This window comes from Nycticebus coucang, chromosome 10 (genome assembly GCF_027406575.1).
Source record: "Nycticebus coucang isolate mNycCou1 chromosome 10, mNycCou1.pri, whole genome shotgun sequence".
Lineage (NCBI taxonomy): Eukaryota > Metazoa > Chordata > Mammalia > Primates > Lorisidae > Nycticebus > Nycticebus coucang.
The window spans coordinates 106,810,440-106,833,910 of record NC_069789.1 but is presented as its reverse complement, the minus strand read 5'-3'; the positions used below and the strand labels follow the sequence as shown (position 1 = coordinate 106,833,910).

At 47.8% G+C, this 23,471-nt stretch overlaps 1 protein-coding gene across 2 annotated transcripts; it reads right to left on the bottom strand.

Moving 5' to 3' along the window:
* Positions 1–714: 714 nt before the first annotated feature.
* Positions 715–23,245, bottom strand: ZSCAN18 (zinc finger and SCAN domain containing 18). 2 transcript variants are annotated; one of them, XM_053607414.1, is made up of 7 exons: positions 23,175–23,245; positions 6,281–7,097; positions 5,689–5,835; positions 4,653–4,744; positions 4,313–4,415; positions 3,569–3,667; positions 715–2,384 (listed from the first exon to the last, which is right to left on the bottom strand). In XM_053607414.1, the coding sequence occupies exons 2-7, from the start codon at positions 6,978–6,980 to the stop codon at positions 1,666–1,668; spliced, it is 1,860 nt and encodes a 619-aa protein (XP_053463389.1). In that variant the 5' UTR covers positions 6,981–7,097; positions 23,175–23,245; the 3' UTR covers positions 715–1,665. The 2 variants fall into 2 exon arrangements, with proteins under 2 accessions (XP_053463389.1, XP_053463388.1); XM_053607413.1 differs by lacking the exon at positions 23,175–23,245 and adding an exon at positions 12,281–12,403.
* Positions 23,246–23,471: the final 226 nt, after the last annotated feature.

Sequence of the window (23,471 nt, the reverse complement as noted above, 5' to 3'; positions counted from 1 at the left end):
GGCTGGATTCAAACCCGCCAGCTCAGGTGTATGTGGCTGGCGCCTTAGCTGCTTAAGCCACAGGTGCCGAGCCCCAAGTAAAGTTTTAAAACAAAAATGGGTAACAAACATCTAGCTGTGATACCAAAGGAGACATGAGGTGGCACTGAAGAGACAGGCTGAGACAGACACTGGAGAGACAGAGGCAGGGTGAGACAGACACTGGATAGATGGAAGGTGGGGTGAGATGGACACTGGAGGGACAGAGGGCATACATACAATTAACAATTCTTCTGTGGCTTGGAGAGTGAGATGTGCACAGAGGAACTCTGTGGTAGAAGGAGAGGGGAGCTCATGGGGCTAGTTTGGGAATGAGAATTGGGAGGGTACATTTACACTTTTTATTGTTATTACCAGAGCCACACTCAGCTTAGGATTTAGGAGCACAGGGGCTAAGAGAGGAACTAAATTTAGTAACCATGGCAGAGACAGGCACCTGTGTATACAGTTCTCAGCCTCTTGCAAGTGACCAGGGCCATAGGATCATCTCTCCAAGCACACGTTAAGTGGAAATGATATGTGTGGTCGCCCAGGTGAAGGGATGTGGCTTTCTCCACCATAGTAAAGAGCAGAGCTACAACAGGGTGGGAGCCTTGATCCCTGGATGCCTGCGTGGAGTGGAGTGCCTTTCCCACCAACACAAGCAACAGCAACAACTGCTACAAGACAATGGACTATGATGTCAGTGAATAAATATTTATTATGTTAAGCCTCTGTAATCTGGGGATCTTTACAACAGATTGCCTGCTCAAACACAGTGACAGAAAGAGACACCAGTTTATCTATCTACAGGAAGCAATTAAATTTATGCTCAGGCAATGGGAACAATGCTGTAATCTGAGAATAAATGCAAGAAATCAAAGGATCACCTTCTGTAGCCCAAGGAGTTTAGTTTCCTTTGCTCAGGCAGACAGACCACTATTTTGATCACAAACCCCTAGTAAGAAATACATTTTACATTGCAACCAGTTCTCATGTTTAGGTGTATGGCTGAAAAGTTTCACAAAACAGTATTTGCCTTTACTACATGATGCCTTTAACCTACTTTATTCTACTTCACTGCTTTGTAATGCTGGTGGCCACTCACTAATTTGATTTCACAGTTCAATAATGGGGTGAGACCCGTGGTCTGAAAACCCTATGTCATTAGGCTACAGCATTTTGGGGATCTTTGTAAGCTACTCCACATAAGTAAAGACGAGCTGTTAAGCTAGAAAAGTTTCTGCTTTTGCGGGCTCAGAAGTGAATTTGACAGTCACACACTTACAAAAAGGGCTAAAACAGCTGACAGGACTTTCACGTGAACAGCCTTGGAGAGCTCACACAGGAGGCATTGCCATAAGGGTGAGTTCAAGAAAGCACTGGCAGACCACACACAGTGACAACCTACACTGTAAAGTGTCAATGACCTAGCGTGGGGTGGCGCTAAAAGGGCTGCAGAGGATAGTGGCGTCTTCACAATAGCAAGTCGGCATCTGCCCAGGGGTTTTCAGAAGGAGGAGGCTTCCTGTGGCCATTCCTGTTCATGTGCTTCAGCCACAAGAGCCCACTGAAGAACACGCAGACGCCACAGGGAGCCACCATTCCCCACTGGCTGCTCACCCACAACCCTCATGGCAGGAAGGCTCACCTCTGCGCCTCTGCCTCTTCGGGTGGCCCAGGGCACACCTCACCCTCTGCGCTCGGAGGCTCACAGGCCCTGTCATCAGCCTGGGCCTCACGCACAGCAGATTGAGGACTTGCGGGCACCCCCAGCGCGTAGCCTTTCTCCTTCTCATGGGTCTTCTGGTGTTCGGCCAGGGCCAGGCTGAAGTGGAAGGTCTTCCAACAGCCCTGACACGCAAAGCGCTTCCTTCCCCCATGGCTGCTGTGATGCTCCATGAGGTGGGAGATCCACGCGAAGGCCTCCCCGCACTCACTGCAGGCATAGGGCTTCCCCCGCGGTGTGCTGGGTTTGTCAGCAGCTGGGCAGCCTGAAGCTGAGGTGCCGGGGTCCTGCCCAGCTACATCAGATTCTTTGCTTGCCTCTTCAGGCTCAGGGCCCTGCCCTTCCTCATCTTCAGGATGAGGCCTCTTCACTCCCAAGCCCTGATGCGGGGCAGCCAGCTTGGCCTGGTCCTCGTCCAGCACTGGGCTCTGGATGATTGAATCTCCCTGACTTTCGGAGACAGGGCTTGACTCCCTGTCCTGAGGATCTGGAACCTTACATGGCTGCTGCTCCTCCTCTTTCTCAGTGGTGCCAGAGGGGTTGGCAGGACAGTCCCCCTCCGGCTCCTCTGTCTGCATCTCAGGGGTGGAGATGTCTTCACTCATACCCCCTGTGCCTTCCTGCTGCCTCCCACTGCCTGAAACAAGGTGAGAATGTGAGCTGTCCACGCCCACGCTCAGATACAGGGAGGGACCAGGCAGATTACCCATCTCCCACCCATCTGCCTTCTCTGGGTGTCAGCTGCCTGGAAGCAAGACTGTCACTCCCAGCTCAGCTCCCATAGCTCAGTGGTTAGGGCGCTGGCCACATGTGCTGGGTCTGGTGGGTTTGAACCCAGCCCGAGCCTGCTAAACAAACAAACAACAACAACAACAACAAAAGGCCAGGCATTGTGGCAGGTGCCTGTAGTCCCAGCTACTTGGGAGGCTGAGGCAAGAAAATCACTTGAGCCCAAGAGTTTGAGGTTGCTGTGAGCTATGATGCCACAGCACTCTCCTGAGAGTGACATAGTGAGACCCTGTCTCAAAGAAAGAGGAAAAAACAAACAAAAAAAAAAAAACTGTCACCCCCTAGGCTGCCAAAGAAGCTGAGGGACCAAGTCTGGCCAGGGGGAGCTCCTACTTCCTGCTATGGAGGTGGGGCCAGAACAGCTGCCTGGGCAACTCTGGCAATGGAGGGTCCCTATGTGGGGAACAGACTGGCCACACCAGTGTCCCCTGCGCACTGATCTCTCAGGAACCACACCCATGATGGACCCCTACTGGTAAAGGTGAGACCCACTGAGCCCAATGAGACATCAGTGGCACAGCAGTGTCAACATACACAAGGCAGGATGAGACACGGTGCGAGCAGAAGCTGACCAGTACTCACCCTCCTGGAGCTTGCTTGTCCTCTCAGAAAGCTTTCAAGTGGGAGAAGCCCCCAGCCTCTTGGGGAGGCAACATATGAAGTGGCCCTGGGCCACCAGTCTCAGCTGAGCCCCATTGGAGCCAGCACCACTGCCAGCAGGTGGGTGTGCCATGTGGGGCCTCTGGCTATGGTCTAGCTTCTAGATGCTGCAGCTATCAGGGCCCAGCAGCTTCCAGAGGAGCAAAACCACCCACAGCGGGGCAGAGCCCAGCCCTGGATGTGACTGGCACTCTGCTGTTTTGGGTGGCCATGTTTTGGGGTGATCTGTGACACAGCATGAGGCCCCAGAAGTGACTCCTATTTCTGCTCCTGTTCTGGTATGCAGCTGGAGGATGACTGGCAAACTAACCTCAAGGAGCCCCCTCCAAAAGGGAAGAGCCTGTTGGCCTGGAGCCCCCAGCCTGGCCTCACCTGGGAGTTTGCCTGCTGCCGGCTCGCTCTCTTCTCTCTCCAACTGAAGTTCCTCCGTGTCCAGCCTGAAAGTAGTATCAGGCTGGGAAAGCTGATACCCTGAGTGGGGTTAAAAAAATCAAACAAACTGAAAGAGGCATCAAAGCAGAACACTGCCCACAGGCCTTTGGTCCTGGGGGCTGGCCAAGACCAGAACTGCAAGACCATGACCCCCACAAAATCCCCTCCTTGTCAGAGCCCTGGAGAGCTGGGAGTTGTGAGAATATGGCAGCAGGGCAAGGAAGAGTCTGCCTGGGTGAGGCTTGAAGGGCTGGCAGGGCAGGCAGACATGGAGGGACTCGGGGAAGCATTGTTGAAGAGAATACAAAAGGACAGGGCTCAAAAGGCTGTGCTGGGCCTCCCTACAAAGGAGGGTTTCTGGGACAAGAGTGTCTATGAAGGAAAGGGAAGACTCTTCACACAGGGCAAAGGGCCTCATCAGCACCTTGCAGCCAAGGGGTCTTACAGAATTTGGAGGCTTCAGTTTCTCTGGGCAAGTGCCACAGGCCCTAAGGCCAGGGTAGAACTCACATATGAAGACCAGGAAGGCTGGTACTCAGCAAATGAGGTCAGATTCAAACATGCTCAAGTTCAAATACACTACAGTGGTCCAACTAAAGTCCTTGGGCAGTTAAAATCCCCCATGCCAACAGGTGTGGAAAGAGATGATGGGTGGGGCATGAGCCCATGGTAGGCAAGTCTCACCTGACAGAAGCAGCTTCCTATAGCTCTTTAAGTTCTCCTGGGCAGGGTCCAGGTGGCCCCACCCTTCCTGCTGCAGAGGCTCCTCTAGAAAGGGCTTCAGTTTCTGAAATGGCAGTACAGCTATGGCTGACGCCACCTGCCAAGACTTTGGACCCATAGCCCCACAGCGCAGGAAGCATCTGAGAGGGGCTCTGACCACACACACTGCAGAGGCAGCTTTGGTTTTCCTCTAAAGCAGGTTTCTCTGGGGTACAGCATTAACGGTGGGGAAGGAGATGCTGCTAAGCCAGGGTGGAACAAGGCCAGCTCTGCACCCCCAGAATACCTGTGCCTTACCCACCTTCTGGTCGGCTTTGGAAGGGTCAGCCTCTTCAGTCTTTATTTCTCCGATGCTCCCCAGTTCTGGAAGCAGGGGTTCCATGGAGAGCCAGGCTGGGGAAAAGGGCAGGCAAAGCTGAGGAGTCACGTACACTGTGGGTGGGCACCCCCAGTCAGGGAGACCCGAGTGCCTCCCTACATAGGAATGCTCATGTGCCAGCAGGTCCCCAGGTTCTACTGACTCTGTCCTGTATTTACAGAGAAGAGTTGCCAAAAAGACAAAAGAGCTCCAGCTCAGGGTCGGCCTGCGATTGCCAATGCAAGCCATGGAGAGAAAGCTTTTCTTACCCACTGGATTAGTAGAAATCTTAAAAAGCGACACATAGTGCCATCATAGAGGCAGGCACATGGGCACCCTCCTATGCAGACAGCACAGAACTTCTTACCATGGGGAAGTGTACATTGTAGGTGAAATGTAAAACTCATATGTGCTTTGTCTGACAGTCCTGAGAAGCCCACCCTATGATGACCAGAGCCCCCACGTCCAGGCACATGCATGAGGACATGTGACTGCAGCCTGGTTCCAAGGACAGAGATCCCAACTCTAGGATGAGGACAAGCTGAAAACAAGGGACAGTGGGCAGCTAAAGAGCCAGATAACTGCCCAGAGCCAGGAGACAGCACACCATGCTCTGAGGAGGCTGAGCCCAAGCCCTCTGTGTGTGCATGTGACATGTAGGAAGATGTTAAGGGTCACACACAGGGGCACTTAAGACACGGGACTTTGTTTTTAGAGAGTAGGTAGGGTAGGGAGAATCCTTTTTTCCTTATGCATCAATGCTGTTCACTACTTGTGATAAGTATGAGATGACCTGCAATTTCTGAAGAGAAATTTAATAAACAACAATACTTCTAATATTCATGAGGGAAGGATCCCAGTTTAGCAGGGGTTCAGGCCCTTGCCACTGGCCAACTCTGATCTGACCTCTACCCCCTACAGGCCCCACCTCCCCCCCCCACCCTGAGCCCCACAGGTGCAGGGCCGGTCAGTCACTCACGAGTCACAGCAGGGCACAGGGGATCCCCAATTCCCAGGTCCTGGCTGGGGCTTACTGGCCCAAATGGAAACAGCAGTGGCTCAGGATACCTGTCGTATATACCCTCGCTCATCACTGAGGACCCAGCGGGGGATCCCAACAGCATCCCTGTTCACAACAGAGTAACAGTGACCCCAGGGGATGGGGCAGGTGCAGCAGCCACACAATAAGCTCCTGGGGCAGGCTCCAGGCCCAGCACTCCCATCCCTCAGACCCACCCTAGATGTGAGTTGCTCTCTGCCCTGGACTACTCTCTCCTGCTCTTCCTGCTTCCTTACATCTGGAGGGCAGATGTGAGGGCAGGAGCTCAAGCAGCTATCCTGGCCCATGAGGTGACCCTGAGAGGAATGCCATCAGGTAGGATGGGGGTGGGCAGGGCCCCTGCTGACTGAGGAGCCACCTCACCAGCCTGAGGTGGCTCATCACTGTGCCTCTTGTCAGGGGTAGGGGAAGCCAAACTCAGTAAAACAAAGCTGGGTTTGGATGCTAAGATCCCTCAGGATCCCTGTCCCTACTTCTCCTAAGGCACACTCCCCTCTGGGTGCAGCCCGACCTGGCTCATCCAGCATATCAGCCAGGCCCTCCACCAGGGAGGCCGCCTTCTTGCAGCTCTCGGGATACTGCGCCACCACCCAAGGTCGGACCCTGTCTGGCAGGATGCCCAAGAACTGCTCCAGCACCAGCAGCTCCAGCATCTGCTCCTTGGAGCGTGCCTCAGGCATCAGCCACTGGCGGCACAGCTCATGGAGACGGGCCAGGGTCTGGTGGGGCCCGGCAGACTCCTGGTAGACAAATTCCCGGAAGCGCAGGCGAGAGAACTCAAGGTCGGCAGGAGTTCTCTCAGCGGGAGATTTCTCTGCGGGGGTTTTCTCCGCAGGGGCAGGGGATTTCTCCGCAGGGGATTTCTCGGCAGCGGTTTTCTCGGCAGGGGTTTTCTCAGCAGGGGTTTTCTCGGCAGGGGTTTTCTCAGCAGGGGTTTTCTCGGCTGGTGTTTTCTCAGCAGGTGTTTTCTCCTCGGGATTTTTCTCCTCTGGAGTTTTCTCAGCAGGAAACTCACTGGGAGTTTTCTCAGCAGGAGTTTTCTCTGTGGGCATTTTCTCAGCGGGAGTTCTCTCAGAGACATTTCCAGGTTCTTCCTGCTGTGCTCCAGCAGCTGACTCTGATGCTCCTCCACCAGCTGACCCTGGTGCAGGCAGTTCTGGGGGGGTCGGGGAGGTCCTGGGGGAGGCAAATGCCTTCTCCAAGGGCAGCATCTTTCCAAACCTGCACTGGGAAACCCAAGTGTGGCTAGCTGGGGACAAGTGGCTCCAAGGGAGAGACACCAGGAACAACAGGATGCCCAGGGGCTCTGGTGTGCCAGGACCAAGGACCTGCAGAGGACACAGATGAGACAGAGACACCTACATATGAGAACCTGGGCACAGGCACCAATGTCTGAGAACTGGTAATTGTTAAGTTAAATAAAAACATAAAAGTGGGAGGTACAGCTCATTTTATAAGACTAGTATTACCAGGATTTAAAAAATCAGTCTGGCACTGCCTGTAGCTCAGTGGGTAGGGCACCGGCCACATACACCAAGGCTGGTGGGTTCGAACCTGGCCTGGGCCAGCTAAAACAACAATGACAACTGCAACAACAATAAGAATAGCTGGATGTTGTGGCGGGTCCCTGTAGTCCCAGCTACTTCGGAGGCTGAGGCAAGAGAATCGCTTGAGCCCAAGAGAGTCTGAGGTTGCTGTGAGCTGTGCACTCTACCCAGGGCGACAGCTTGAGACTCTTGTCTCAAAAAAAAGAAATCAGTCATGAGTAGGGCAAAAAAAAAAATAGGACAACCTCAAATATAAACCTAGATGTAAAAGAAAAAAAAAAAATCCCTAGATGTAAAAATCTTAAAATATCAATAAACTCATTCCAACCACACATCTTATATACATAAGTAACAACACACCATATTTGTGTTTATCCCAGAAATGCAAGGTATTTGGTTTTTTAAAATGTATGATAGATATCAACTAGGCTAGGCTAAAAAATAAAAATACATGCTATCAGGACTTTAGTTCCTAGTAACATGAAGGGGCTAGGTGTCAGAATTGCTCCTCTCATTATAATAGCCAAAAAATACAAAATACATATTTATAAATAAGTGTAGGAAATGGTTGGAAAACTACCGCCTGATTCTGGAAATGGCACAGATCTTTGGGCCTGGACAAACCATTTACAGATCCAGGTTAGAGAGGAGGAAGCTATGAGCATGGCCAGCAGGAGCGGAGAGCTCAGGTCCTAGCCAGCCTTCCCCGTGCCCAGATGAATGTCCTCAAATAAGGCAGCCCATCATTCAAGTGGAGCCAAAAACAGGATGTCAGGTGAAATCCTGAGGGATGGGCCTCCAACAGGCCTAGGCCTAGGATGTTCTCACTGGCCATGGGCATATAGGAGTTGATGGACACTGACACACAGGAGCGTGAACTCTTGAGTTGTGACCAGCCCCTCCCATGACGCACAGGGTCTGCAGATCCATAGGGCCAGAAGCCACCTCAAGACATACACCAAACACAAACAGAAGGCCATACCCAAGCCCAGTGTGAGCATTCCCTTAGAACCACAGAAGGGAACCAATTCTTCTTTCAAACTCAAGGTTAAGGAATACAAGAAAATTCATGTGTGGCCACAGCTCCAGCAGGAATGTTTTCTCAGAAATTTCACTTCAGCAGAGAAAACTCTGGAAGGTGAATGGATGTGGGATTGGTCACTGCCCCTGTAGACAGAGTCTACTCAAGCATTTCCCCACTAGGATAGAGGCACAAGGACCTTATAGATGTGGGGTGGGGGAGTTTGATCACACAGACACGAAAGTTCCAGAAAAGGTAAATCCACAGAACACAGTCAGAGGCTGTTAGAGGCCAGGGGCCCAGATAGTGACTGCTAATGGGTACAAGATTTCTTTTGGGGGTGATGTGAATGTTCTAAGGTTAACTGTGGTAATAGTGGCACAAGTATGAATGCTATGTACTAAAAACAAATAAAAACAAATGAATTATCTACTTTAAACAGGTAAACTTTATGGTATGTCAATTACATTCACTTCCCTGAAGGAAAAAAAAGACCAAGGCCATGCCTTCACAGTTATCCCCATCCACTAGCAACTCCCTCACTGTTTCCAGTATAAACTCCCAGCTCTGGAGGACTGAACTCCTCCCCTCTGCCCTTTCTTTCTCCCTCTGTCCTGACCTCTTAAAGATCTGGGCTTTGACCGGCCCATCCAGAAGCTGCTCCCTCCACACTTCTGGCCTGCAGTGGCTCCTCATAGTCAAGGCCCTGGGTCTGGGCAGAGCCTGGCTCAGTGTCTTCTCTGCCAGGCATCCTGGCTGTGACTAACTTCTTTCTGGCCATTATGCACCCTCATGTCCATGCACCTGGGATCAAGTGCATGTCTGAAAGATACATGGAGAACTAGGACACCCAGGCCCTAGGGTGCAACTGCCTCATACCCCAGCCCCATGCAGAGGACCTGCATACCACAGCAGCGGCCTAGTGCACGTCTGCACATTTTCTCATGATTTCTTTATTTCCCAGGATGTGTAAACAGCCCACTTTTCCACAGCATTTTCTTTACATCTCTGTCAGGTAATTAACGAGCTTCTGCCTGGGTCTATCTTGACATTGTCCCCATCTGCGACTTTGTGCTGTCTTTTAGCCACGCATGATGTTCTTAGTGTTTATTACCAAATTCAACCTTTTAAAAAATTGATTTCTAGCTCAGCGCTCGTAGCACAGTAGTTATGGCGCCAGCCACATAAACCAAGGCTGGTGGGTTTGAACCCAGCCTGGGCTGGTAAACAAAGACAACTCCAACCAAAAAATAGCCGGGCATTGTGGCAGGCACCTGTATTCCCAATTACTTGGGAGGCTGAGGCAAGTGCTTAAGCCCAAGAGTTTTGAGGTTGCTGTGAGCTGTGATGCAACAGCACTCTACCTAGGGCAACATTGTAAGACTGTCTCAAATAAAATAAAATAAAATAAAATAAAAAAGAAAATATACCATAGGCTCTTGAGACCAGACCACCTTGGTTGTAACAACTCATCTCTGCCAAAGTGAGGAAGCAGCCGGCTGGCCAGCCCTGTTCCAGACTGATTCATCTGGAACCTGTCCTGTTGTGGGGAGTGATGCCAACTCCAGCCAGTTGGCACTAGACCTGTAGCTGGGGTCCCCTGAACACGTAATTTTGTTTTTTTTTAGGACATCACAGGCATACTCATCCCACCCAGGACCTGTCTCCACAAGGGAAACTGTGAGCTCACTTATGCAAAGGGCCCACCCCGCCAGGCCCTGCCCTGGGGCTCATGTCTCCCCTAATCAGAGCCTGGCAATCTCAGGGTGGGGACCAGGAGTAGCCCCAAGGTGCAAGTGGGGAAAGAAGTAGAGTTTCCTGTTCTAGGCTCTGTGTAAGCACTCCCTCTGGAAAGCTTCTCATTGGCCCTTCCTATGTGCTTCCCCCTTCCACCTGTGGCCTTCTCAGTGGTCTGGTTGCCCCAAGAACTTCCTTCATCTCCAATCTCCCAGCTGTGAGCATGGGACAAGTGTGGAGGTCTAGGTAGAATCAGCAAAAGCCCTTGGCCATTGACCAGGATAGAATGGAAAGGACAGAACACACTCCAGCTGGGTCGGTGGCCAACACAGATGGGAATACATGTCAGCCCCTGGGGAAAGAAAGGCATGAGACCTTTAATCCTCTGTGCCCTTTCCCATTGAGATTGCAAGCTGTGAGCCTCTCCAGGAAGCCACCTCAGCCTCCCCTCCTATTCACGTGCAGAGAACATTGGTGGCTTCCATGGCACCACGGAATCTCCTCAGAAAGATGCCCCAACTGTAAGGAAGCTGCTACATTCTGTAAAAACAGCATCTGGCTTCTTGTATCTGAGATCTATTTGTCTCCCTTCCTGGTGGTCAGAATCAGGAAGATTCCTGGGCCATAAGCCTTGTGGGACTCCAGAGCCCTCCAGCAAATCCCCTTCACCCTGAGCTTCACAGAACTCAAGCCTGGCTGGCCTTCCATAGGTCCCACCATGATCCCAAGTTTCCTGTCCAGCCCCACCTGCCTCCTCCAGGACCCTTAACTACCTTAAGAACATTCATCGCCAGCTCTCCATTCTGCTCCCAATCACCTGGCCTAGCAAACCACCCCATAGTAACAGGCCCAAAGGTCCTCCATGGAAGCTCACTGCTGGGTGTGGGAAGGCCAAAGTGGGCAGGATACTCCTAGGATCCCACATGGCTTTGCCTACAGGTCACTTTTTCATCATAAAAAGGGAAAAGGTACCTTTAAAATAATGAAAAAAAAATGGATTGAGCATCATTGTTAACATCCCAACTGACCTCAGTGGTCCATAATCCACTCAGAAGGACGGACAGAACTAGAGAGACGTTCTGCACAGCTGGCCTGAGCTCCCCCAAAGCCTCAAAGCTAGGAATGCCAAAAAAAGTTCCAGATCCAAGGATCAGGCAGAGAAACAGGACTCAATGCAATAAGTGGCCCTGTCCTGACTCCAGAACAGGAAACATCTACAGAACCCTGTTGGGATGGGGGCTACACTGTGGTATGGAGCTGAGGATGGTGTGACTGTCAACTAAGCCTCCTCAAAGTCAGGCATATGTACGATACAGGTATGTGTATGAGAAAAGTGGAGCAAGAGAGGAGGTGAAAGCGAAGGGAGGGAGAGAGGGAGGAGAAGGAAGGGGAAATAGGTAAGAGGAAAAGAAGTAGGGAGGGAGAGAAAGTGCCCATACACAAAAGCACAGAGGGAGAGGAGGAAGGGGACTTAAGTGGTGGTAGACTGCAAAACACTAACCGGTGAATCTGGGCAAAGGATATGGAGGGATTCTATGACCTTTCCTTAAAGTTCTTCTATAAATTTCAGTTAAAAAAATGTTACATGAAAATAAAAAAGCGCAGTCCTTAGTAGTCCCCACTGTCCTCTTGCAAAACAAAGATCCTTTTATTTGACTGGACCCCGCACCCCAGCGCAGGGCTGAAGGATCCTGGTGTGGGAGCAAGCACCTAACTCACCCCCAGGGCCGACCCTGAACAGCACCACAGGTCCCTGGCCCCCAATGCCATCCCCAACCCCCGGCCCAGGGTGCCCTACCTACCCTGCCTTCTCTCCTACGAGGAGTCCCCTCAGCCCTCCCTCTGGCAAACACCCGAAAAGGCCCCCTTTCTTTGGCTCCAGCCCTCACACCTAGGCCTTAAGCCTCTCGCCTGTCCGGGCCACCACACGTCCTCTCATGATTTTCCCTCTCCGCCACAGGAGGGGCCCCTCCACCCACCCCGACGTCTTTCAAGTCCGGCCCCTTCCCTGCCTCTAGAGATCGCACCCGAGGACTCCCAAGCCCTCTCCCGCCCGGACCCTCTGGGGGTTGGCACCCCATGTCTGGTGACAACGGGGCCACTCTCCCACCGCACCATCACCCAGGGATCCACTTCATCTCTCTGGGGTGAGGCCGCTCCCTGCCCGTCCTCCCTGCTGCCCGCGCTGTTCTCGGCCTCGACCCACCTGCTGCGCTGTCCCCAGACGGGTCTCAGCAGCCCAGAGGCCGGGAAGCGCGATGGCGGCCAAACTGCGCTTGCGAGCCCGGCCCCACCGCGGACTACAGCCCCCAAAATGCTGCGCGCGGGGGCGTCCAGGCCGCCACAAGAGGATACACAGCCAATCAGTGGTAGGCTGGGCCTCTCCCGTCCCACCCACCTACGCGCCCGCGTCATTGTTAATGCTATGGCAACACGGCCAGCTGGTGAAAAGAACCGCCTCTGTCAACCCAGACACTCTGGACAAAGAGAGAGGGTCGCCTGAAGGAAGGGGGAGGGGAGAGGAGGAGAGAAAAAGAGCAATAGCGAAGGAGGGAAAAGGAGAGGCGGATAAAGCATGAGCCACGGGGAAATGGAGATGCAGGACACCTACAGGAAAGCAGCTCTGTAGTCCAGGGACTGAGAATTTGCAGAATGCCCCAGTAGGGAGTCGCTGGTAGACAGCTGGGTTGAGGGGTGTGCGCTAGAGCCCCAGCAGCTGCGGCCACTCAGGAAGACAGGACGAGGGGTAGGAAACCACTTCACATTTCCGTTTCCAGATAACAGAGCTTATAAGAATGCCGTTTTGTGTGAACTGATTTTTAAAATATATATCCTCAGTTTATTTTGCGTGTTTTATTTTTAATTCATGTACAGCCACACACTTTCTACTTTCTGGTATTCAGTTCTATGAATTTTAACTCATATACCACCAACAGTCCGGACAAAGGACTGTCCCACTGCACAAAAAAATTCTTCCTGCTGGCCCTTTGTTGTCACATCCTCCCCCACAGATGACACCCCTCCCCACCCCAAGCTTGTCTCCACTTCCCCACCCACTGACCTGTGCAGTCCTAGCTACAGTTTTCTCTTTACAGAATGTCATATAAATGGAATCCGTAAGTATGTGGCCTTTTGAGATTGGCTTTTTTCACTGAACAAAATTCCCTTGAGATCCTTGAGTAGTATGCATCAACAGTACCTTCCTTTTTACTGCCAGGTAGTATTCAACGATATACAATGGTTTGGTCTGATGGTAGTGGGCAGTACTTATTAACATCTGTGTCATTAAAGTTAGTATTCAACCCCCCACTGCTAAATTTGACTGGCTTTAAAAATATATATGTATAATAGTTTAAAGTAAATTCAGCCCTTAACAGATACTAGGGTTCTTTTTCAGCATATTGCTATTACAAATAAAGCTGCTGTGAACATTTGTGCACAGACTTCTGTGTGAATGTATGTTTTCACTTTTCTGGGAAAAATGCCCAAGCACATGCATAGTGTTGTAAGAAAAGGCCACATTCACCCACAACAGCTGAACCATTTACATTCCCACCAAGTATGTGTGAGTCAGTTTCCCTGCATTCTTACCAGCACTTTTGTTATCACTATTTATTTTGGCCATTCTGATAGGTATGCTGTAAAAGCTCAGTGTTTTTAATCTGCCATTTCCCTAAACATATTTACCATCTGTATATCCTTTTCAGTGAACTGTCTGTTCATGTCTTTTACCTATCTACTAATTAAACAAACAACAACAAAGAAAAAAAAAACAAGGGCAGCGCCTGTGGCTCAGTGGGTAAGGCGCTGGCCCCATATACCAAGGGTGGTGGGTTCAAACCCAGCCCCAGCCAAACTGCAATAAAAAAGAAAAAAATAGCCGGGCATTGTGGCAGGTGCCTGTAGTCCCAGCTACTCGGGAGGCTGAGGCAAGAGAATCACCTAAGCCTGGGAGTTGGAGGTTGCTGTGAGCTGAGATGTCACAGCACTCTACTGAGGGTGACAAAGTGAGACTTTGTCTCTTAAAAAAAAAAAAATCAAGATTAAGTTTTGAGAAATCTTTATATATTCTAGATATTTATTTTCTCCTAGTATGTAGCTTGTATTTTTTATTTCTTTAACAGCATTTTGAGTAGGGCAAAGGATTTTAATTTAGATACTGTCCAATTTATCAATTTCCTTTTATGAAGCATGCTTTTGGTGTCAAGTTTAACAACTCTTTACCTAGTTGTAAGTCCTGAGGGTTTCCTCCTCTATTTTTTCTAAAAGATTTATAGTTTTGTGTTTTTCCCCTCTACTGGAGTACCTTTTTGTTCTAACATCAAATGTATGTTTTATCCCAATACCAACTGGGTATCCATTTTGGATGCTACCCAGAATTAGCACAAACCCCACAAGACTGCCCCATACCAGACACCAGCCACAGCTACAATTCTGCTTGGCCAACTACAAATTCAAGGGCTCCCATGTCCCCATCTCAGGTTCAATGATTCACTCGAATGAGCCACAGAACTCAGGAAAACATGTTTACTGGCTTATTAAAAAGGATAAAACTCAGGGACAACCAAATGGAAGAGATACATAGGGTAAGGTTTGGGGCACTGAAGTACACAGAACTGCCATGCCTCCTCCAGGCATGTCACCTTCCCAGCAGGCAGGTGTGTTTACCAACCTAGATGCTGGCTGAAGCTTGTGTGGAGAATTCTCTCTTTATGGTGACTACCTGCTATCTAGTCATTTAGTGGCCCCATCTGAGTCACTGCACTAGTCAGGTGTGTTTGAAAGGGGCTCCTTATGAACAGCAAAAGAAAATTCCAAGGCTTTTAGCTTCGTGCCAGGAACCAGGTACAAGGATCAAATACATGTTTTATTACACCGCAGATGTCCAGATGCGCTCACACCATTTGTTGAGAAGGCAATCTTTCCTCTACTAAATAGCTTTTGTTCATCAAAATTAAATTGGGAATACTTTTGTGGGTATCTATTTCTAGGTTCTGCATTCTGTTCCATTAATCTGTTTCTGCCAGTACCACAGTCTGATTAACCACTGTTACTAAATATAGTAACTTTCAACACCGATAGTTATTTGTTCCACTCTTTAAAGACTGTGTTAGCTATTTTAAGTCTTGTGCTTTCCCATATAAACTTTACAAGTTTGTCTACATATACAAAAAACTATGAAGGCAGTCTGAAGAGAACTACATAATGCATTTTTTTAACCTCTTTCATTCAGTATATATATATATATATATACATATATTTTGAGACAGTCTCACTTTATTGCCCTTAGTAGGATGCCATGGCGTCATGACTCACAGCAACCTCCAGCTCTTGGGCTTAGGTGATTCTCTTGCCTCAGCCTCCCAAGTAGCTGGGACTAAAGGCGCCCACCAGAACACCCAGCTATTTTTTGCTGCAGTTTGGCCAGGGCCGGGTTCGAACCTGCCACCCTGGGTATACGGGGCCGGCGCCCTACCCACTGAGCCAAAGGAGCTGTCCCATTCAGTATGATTTTTAAAGCACTGGGGAGAGCAAGCAGTGTGCCTTTTTCCACTCACAGGGGAAAATAAAAACTGTCACCATTATTATGATGTTAGCCATCAGTTATTTGCACATGCCCTTTTCAGATTAAGAAAGTTCAAAATCAAAACTGTCACCACTATTATGATGTTAGCCATCAGTTATTTGCACATGCCCTTTTCAGATTAAGAAAGTTCCCCTTTTCAAAACTTTTTGTTTTAGAGACAGGGTCCTGCTCAGTAGCTAAGACTAGAGTGCAATGGTGTCATCACAGCTCACTGTAACCCAAAACTCTTGTGCTCAAGTGATCTTTTTGCTTCAGCTTCCTAAGCAGCTGGGACTATAGGCACATGCCACAATGCCCAGCTCATTTTTCTATTACTAATTTTTTTTTACTGGAGATGAGGTCTTGCTCTTGAGATCTGGCTGCATCGGCCTCTCAAGAGTGCTACAATTATAGGGAAGGACCACTGCATCTGTCTCAGAATTTTTTTTTTTTGAGACAGAGTCTCACTCTGTCACCCTGGGGTAGAGTGCCATGTCATAAAAGCTCACAGCAACATCAAACTCCTGAGTTCAAGTGATCCTCTTGCCTCAACCTCCTGAGTAGCTGGGACTACAGGAGCCTGCCATGACATCTGGCTAATTATTCTAGTTTTAGTAGAGGGAGGTCTAGTTCTATCTTGGGCTGGTTTCAAACTCCTGATTTCTAGTGATCCACCTGCCTCAAGCCTCCCAGAGTGCTAGGATGCCATCATGCCTGGCCCTGAACGAATTTTCTGATACACAATGAGATGACCACTGCAGTTGAATTTTTCACATTCCATACACTTACAGGGTTTCTCTACAGTGTGAATTTTCCCATGTTTAATAAGGTGTGAGTCGTGGTACATGCACACCATGGAATACTATTCAGCCATAAAAAGATGGTGACTTCACATCTTTTGTAATATCCTGAACGGAGATGAAACACATTCTTCTTAGTAAAGTATCACAAGAATGGAAAAACAAATATCCAATGTACTCAGTACTAATATGAAGCCAGTAGATGATCTAATGCATGCCCAAATAAGAGAAAAACTCATTTCAATTCAAGTTGTGGGGAGAGGTAATGGGGGGGGGGAGGTTGGGGTGCTCTCTCACTGAATGGGTGTGGGGTTGGGGTGGGAGGGTTGGCACACCTTTTGTGTGTGGGACATAACCACAAGATGAACTCTACCTAACAAAATCAAATATTCTGACCTAGTTGCTTGTACCCTCACTTTTTTTTTTTTTTTGAGACACAGTCTCAAGCTGTTGCCCTGGGTAGAGTACCGTGGCATCATAGCTCACAGCAACCTCAAACTCTTGGGCTTAAGCAATTCTCTTGCCTCAGCCTCCCAAGTAGCTGGGACTACAGGCGCCTGCCACAATGCCAGCTATTTTTTGGTTGTAGTTGTTATTGTTGTTTGGCAGGCCAGCTTCGGTATATGTGGCTAGCACCCTAGCTGCTGAGCTACAGGCACCAAGCCTGTACACTCACACTAACCTGAAATAAATAAAATAAAAAAAAAAAAAAACCTCAGATAAAAAAAAATAATAATAAGGTGTGAGCTATCAATGAATGCCTTTCCACACTCAGTATGTGCATAGGGCTTCTTTTCCATGTGAATTCTCAGATGAACAATAAGGTGAGACATTAGGGAGGGATTTTTCATTCCCATTCCATCTGAACAGTTTTTCCCCAGTATGATTTCTGTGGTACAAACCAAGGGAAGAGTGGCAGCGGAGGGACTTCCCTCACAGTTACATTCTCCCAAGTGGGTCATCTCATGCTTGATAAAGGTACAGGCAATACTGAGGGCTTTACCACATTTATTGCACTTACAGGACTTCTCTTTTGTATGGTTGCTTTGATGAACGCCTGAGTTGTAGTTCTTGGAGAATCGCAGGTACAAGGTGTCTCTCCAGTATGAGTCCTCTGGTCCCTGATGAACTGAGATTTCTGCCTGAAGCAGCCTCCACATCCAATGTAGTCGAACACTCATTCCAAGGGTTATTTCCTCCCTGCTTATTCAGGACAGGACATGCACCCTGATCAAACACCACATTCACCCATCCTGTAGGTGTGGCTGTCTTTCCATGACAATTACAAATAGTTCACTAAGGGTGTGCAGCATGGTTAATAGGAGCCACTACTTCATTATACTGTGAGGGATCATTTCCCATTAGAGCTTTACCAAGGTGGCCAAGCTGACCACCTTGGCTGACAGCTATCCTACAGCCATCATTTCTGTGAAGCACGTGACCTTTAAAATTTCCCCAATTATGTATGTAACTAAAATACTTAACACAAGTCATGTTCATAGAAGCCTTGCTGCAGGACCTCCTTGGTATGAAGCAAGGGCACAGCAGAGACTTGTGTTTCCCCAAATTCATGAGACCACAGCCCCTCACCTGACCCTCTGAACCCTCCTAGGTGGACACTATTTCTCTCAAATGCTTCTCTGCTTCTGTGGAGCACTCTACCTAACCCGCACATTCCCAGAATTCTCATAATACAGATAAACAGAAATCATCCCTGACTGAATCAGGGATGATTTTCACAAAATTGAATGGTTCTTTCCCAACAACCTCATGAGTTGATGATTCCATTTGACAAGTGTTCTGGATTGGAAGAAGGAAGAAAATTTTTGAATCCTTAGAGAAAAAAACCTGCTTGAATCAGAATGGTAGCATGCAAATATTAAAATCAACAGGCCAGTCAGTATCTACTAAACTCTGTGCCCATTTTTATGGCACAGGTGTGGAGCAAGGATTGTGAGATGGGAAGACTCCTACAGCCTGGGAGGCAGGTTCAAGGAATGACCCCCAACTGCTTCTCCTCCCTTCCTAAAACAATAATCCTTTCTCCTGGCTCCCTCTGCCAGAAGTCATGTAGCTTCTATATACTTTCCTATCTTTTGCCTAAAAGCACTTCTTTCCCTAAAGTTAATCTTCACCGCGTACACTAAGATTCATGTCCTTAAGAATACTGTTTATAATCAAACTCCTTTACTTATCCAGTTACTTCCTCTCAGCCTTGTAAGAAGAAAACACTCCCACTTGTTCTCCTTGCTGATTTGTAACATTGTTAGCATAAGCAACCTTGTTTAGGTACTATACACATAAAGCTGGTCACAGGTTCTGTGCTGGCTGCAGTCATCAGCTGCACCAGACCTTCTATCCCATCTCTTTATCTTTTATGCAATCTATGTCTCTCCTGTGATTTATTTTCTCAATTCCCTGCCATTCTCCCTCTGGTTTATTTACTCTTCTTGCTGGTTCTTGAAACATGGCAATTCCAATTGCAGATGCACAGCCCAAAGTAATGTGAATGTTATATTCTAAACCACACCACCCACAACAGCTGGTGAGCTAGACACTATCTCCATGTTTACCCACAAGGGAACGGAAAAATATGTAGTTTATTTACATGATGAGATACTACATGTGAATAGCAGGGTGCAGTGGCTCACACCTGTAACCCTAGCACTCTGGGAGGATGAAGTGGGTGAATTGCCTGAGCTCAGGAGTTCTAGACCAGCCTGAGCAAGAGTGAGACCCCATCTCTAAAATTAGCCAGGCATGGTGGAGGGTGCCTATAGTCCCAGCTCTAGAGAGGCTGAGGCAAGAGGATTGCTTGAGCCCAAGAGTTTGAGATTGCTGTGAACTATGATGCCACAGCTCTCTATAGAGGGCAACAAAATGAGACTATCTCAAAAAAATAAGATGCCCCCCCAAAAAGAAACAGAAAAGTGAATAAACTAAGAATACACACACACACACACACAAAGAGCAAATTCCTCAAGCACAATGTTGCATGGAAGAGGCAGATCCAAAGCATGTTTACTTTGTAAAAATTTTAAGCCACATACCCACTGGCACCCGAAAAGCCTATCTCCAGCTCAGTGTTCATGGAATCACCCTCAAATAGATGCGCAGACCCCAGAGGCTTCTCTGAGAGGCTGTGTCAGGTAAGGGATGTGGGCAGGTCAGTGGCTTTATGACTTCAGGTCAACACTGGCCACATCACCTTGTCATCAGATGCCCCCAAATGCAACCAAGGTTTTTCCATGACCACAGCTCTCATGAAGTTCTCAAATATGTGAAGGATTCCCAACTCCAAGGGAATATCTATCCCCTTTCTCTCAGCTCCAGCTCAGGACTCCCAGCCAGATGGGACCCACCTACAGCATGACACAGGGCCTCTTTGACCCCAGACCTGCATGACTTCCTCACACTCACAGCTTTCAATAGGAGGTACAATCTGTCCACATTTGCCCACAAACCCACACCCTCTTTCCACACACCACATGACCATCTCAAATCCATGAACCCAACCTCACTCTGACCCCTGGACTTCTTCTTATGCCTCAGTCTTCCCCTTTGGCCAAGAAAGCCCAACAACCAGATATGCATTTTAGGCTGTTCAGCCAGAAATTCAGACAAGGTACTAGTTTCATAATGTTTTTAAACTTGTAATCTATACTGAAATTACTGTACATTTTCATGCATTTGTAAGAAGGAATGAAGATGGATCCCTAGTATACTTTGTCTAGCTGCCCTCAATGGTAACATTTTATAAAATTAATAGTTTAAAACCAGAACCAGGACCCTGACCTTCATACATCTCACTGAGCTTACCTAGACTTACCCTATTTTACTTGTACTCATACAATTATACAGAATTTAATGTACAAACATATACAATTGTATCACCTAGGCAGGTTATTATATATGTACTAAGGCCAACACCATTAGCATCTGTGTCTCCCTTTATAATCACACCCACCTCCCCATTCACAGGGTAATGCTATTCATTTCTTGCTTCCTGAGGATCCCAAATGAAAATTACTTTTAATAAAAGGTATTATGGGAGAACAGATGTCACACATGGGAAAAATGTAAAATCTTGCCTCTTATTAATGATTCCACTCAGGGTCAAGGCTCCTCATGCTCTCAGCTTTCATTCACCTCTCAGTTTTTTATTTTCTGTGAAATCAGCCCAGACAGAAGAGAATCTGAAACTCACCAAATGTCTCCCCACAGTTTGCACTCACTTCTCTTAATTATGAAGTTAAGAGAATTAAGAATAATTCTCTTGGCTCAGGCCTATAACATTCCCTAGTTCTTTGGGGGGAAGATTTCTTTCTTTCTTTTTTTTTTTGTGTGGTTTTTGGCCGGGGCTGGGTTTGAACCCGCCACCTCCGGCATATGGGACCGGCACCCTACTTCTTGAGCCACAGGCGCCACCCGGGGGGAAGATTTCTTGAGCCCAAGAGTTAGAGATCAGCCTAAGCATGAGGGAGATTCCCATCTCCACAAAAACAGAAAAATGAGCCAGTCATAGTGGCTTACTCCCATAATCCCAGCACTTTGGAAAGCTGAGGCAGGAGGATCGCATGAGGCCAGGAGTTCAATGCCAGTTTCTACAAAAAAAATCTGAAAATTAGCCACATGTGATGGCAGGAGTCTGTAGTTCCAGCTACTCAGGAAGTTGAGGTAGAAGGATCACTTAAGCCAAGGAGTTTGAGGTTACAGTGAGTGATGGTGACACCAGTCTCAGGTGACCCTTCTCAAAGAAAAATTCAGTCTGGGCATGGAGGCTCATATCTACAATTCTAGGACTCTGGGAGACTGAGGCAGGTGGACTGCCTCAGCTCAGGAGTTCGAGACCAGTCTGAGCAGTAGTGAGAACCTGTCTCTAAAAATAGCTGGGCATTGTAGCAGGCACTTACACAACGCCTTTGTCTACCAAGGGTGACAAAGTGAGACTTTGTCTCAAAAAAAAAAAAAAATTCTCCTAAGTATGAAATTATTTTTCAAAAAGGTCCCCTCTCTTGAAGGAATCAGGCTTCCTCAAAACCATCTTGCTTATTGCCATGTTGACTGGCAGGGCGGGTGCATGTTGATTCTCTAGGACACATATCTGGTATCCCACGGTGCTTTGCTCTCCATGTGTCCAAACCAAGTGGTTTCCACTTTCCTCTCACCTTGACGGTCCTGTTGGCTTCCTCGCTCCCACCCAGGCATCTCTGAACCCAGATGAGTAGGTGGGACTGGCTGCCCAGCAAAGCTTTAGAGCTGGGCACACTGCACCTCCATGAGATCAAAAGCTGAATGCCTGAGTCCTGCCTTGGCAGTTCATCCCATGCTGCTATTTCTGAGACTTCCCCACCCCCATTAAACGGCCCCTCTATCAACATGGAGCAGGGGGGAAAATGTGGCTGGAAACCTTGGCATTATCCTCCATTCTGCTTTTTCTCAAAAGGTAGGGGAGGATCACTTGAGCCAAGGAGTTTGAGGTTACAGTGAGTGATGGTGACACCAGTCTCAGGTGACCCTTCTAGGTGACCCTTCTTTAAGTCACACCTAATCTATCAGTTCTGGCCTTCAAATACATCCAAGATCCAACTAATTCACACCTTCTCTACCACTATGGTCCACATTACAACCTACCTTTCTGTTCTAAATTGAAGTACAATCTAAGTAAGATAAATTCAAAGTAGGCAACTCAGTGAATCTTTACTTATGTCTGTGGATTTGTAAGTGTCCATGGCTGGGCAACCACAGAGATCCATCACATAAAGCATCACCGTAACACAATAAAGGGGAAAAAACACATGATCATCTCAAATAACGAAGACAAAGCACTGGACAAAATTCACATCCTCTCATGATTTAAAAAACCATCAATAAACTAAAAATAGTTTATTTATAATAAAGGCCACATATGAAAAACCCACAACTTAACACCATACTACAACTTAACACCATACTCAATGGTGAAAGACAAACTTTTTTTACTCTAAGATTAGAAACAAGAGAAGGCTGGGCACAGTGGCTCACACCTGCAATTTTTGTACTTTCGTAGGCCAAGGTAGGTGAATCACTTGAGCTCAGAAGCTTAAGACCAGCCTGAACAATAGTGAGACCCTATGTCTATTAAAAAAATAAATAAATAACAGAGCATGGTGGTGCACATCTACACATTTCTGGCTACTCAGGAGGCTGAGACAGGAGGATCACTTAAGCTCAGGAGTTGGAGGCTGCAATTAGCTAGGATGACACAACTGCACTCTAGCCTGAGCAACACAGTGAGATCCCATTTCAAAAATAAGTAAATTAATTAAAATAATAAATAGAATCAACAAATGTATGTCCATCTTTATCACTTCTATTTGATGCAATATTGGAAATTCTAACCAGAGTAATCAAGCTAGGAAAAAAAGGCATCCAAACTGGGAAGAAAGAAGTAAAATTATCTCTATTTACAGATAACATGATTGTATAAATAGAAAACACTAAAGATTACACAAACACAAACCTGTTAGAATAAACAAATTCAGCAAATCTGCAGAACACAAAACTAACACCCCCTCCCAAATCAGTTGCAATTCTATACACTAACAACAAACAATCCAAAAAGAAAGCAAACACACGAGGCTGAGGCAGAAGTACTGCTTGAGGTCAGGAGTTTGAGACAGCCTAAGCAAGAGTGAGACCATGTCTCTACTAAAAATTAAAAAAAAAAAAAAAAAATAGTCAGTGGTATGTACCTGTAGTCCCAGCTACTCAAGAGGCTGAGGCAGGAGGATAGCTTGAGCCCAGGAGTTGGAAGTTGCAGTGAGCTTTGATGCTGCTATTCTACCAGCTGGGGCAACAAAGAGACTAGCTCAAAAAAAAAAAAAAAAAAAAAAAAGAAAGAACAACTGTATTTGCAATTACACTAGCATTTTACCAAGGAGGCTAAGACTTACACACTGAGAACTATAAAATGTCGACACAGAAGAACTGTGACTTCTGGTCACAAAAAAGTGTATGTGGGCCGGGCGTGGTGGCTCATGCCTGTAATC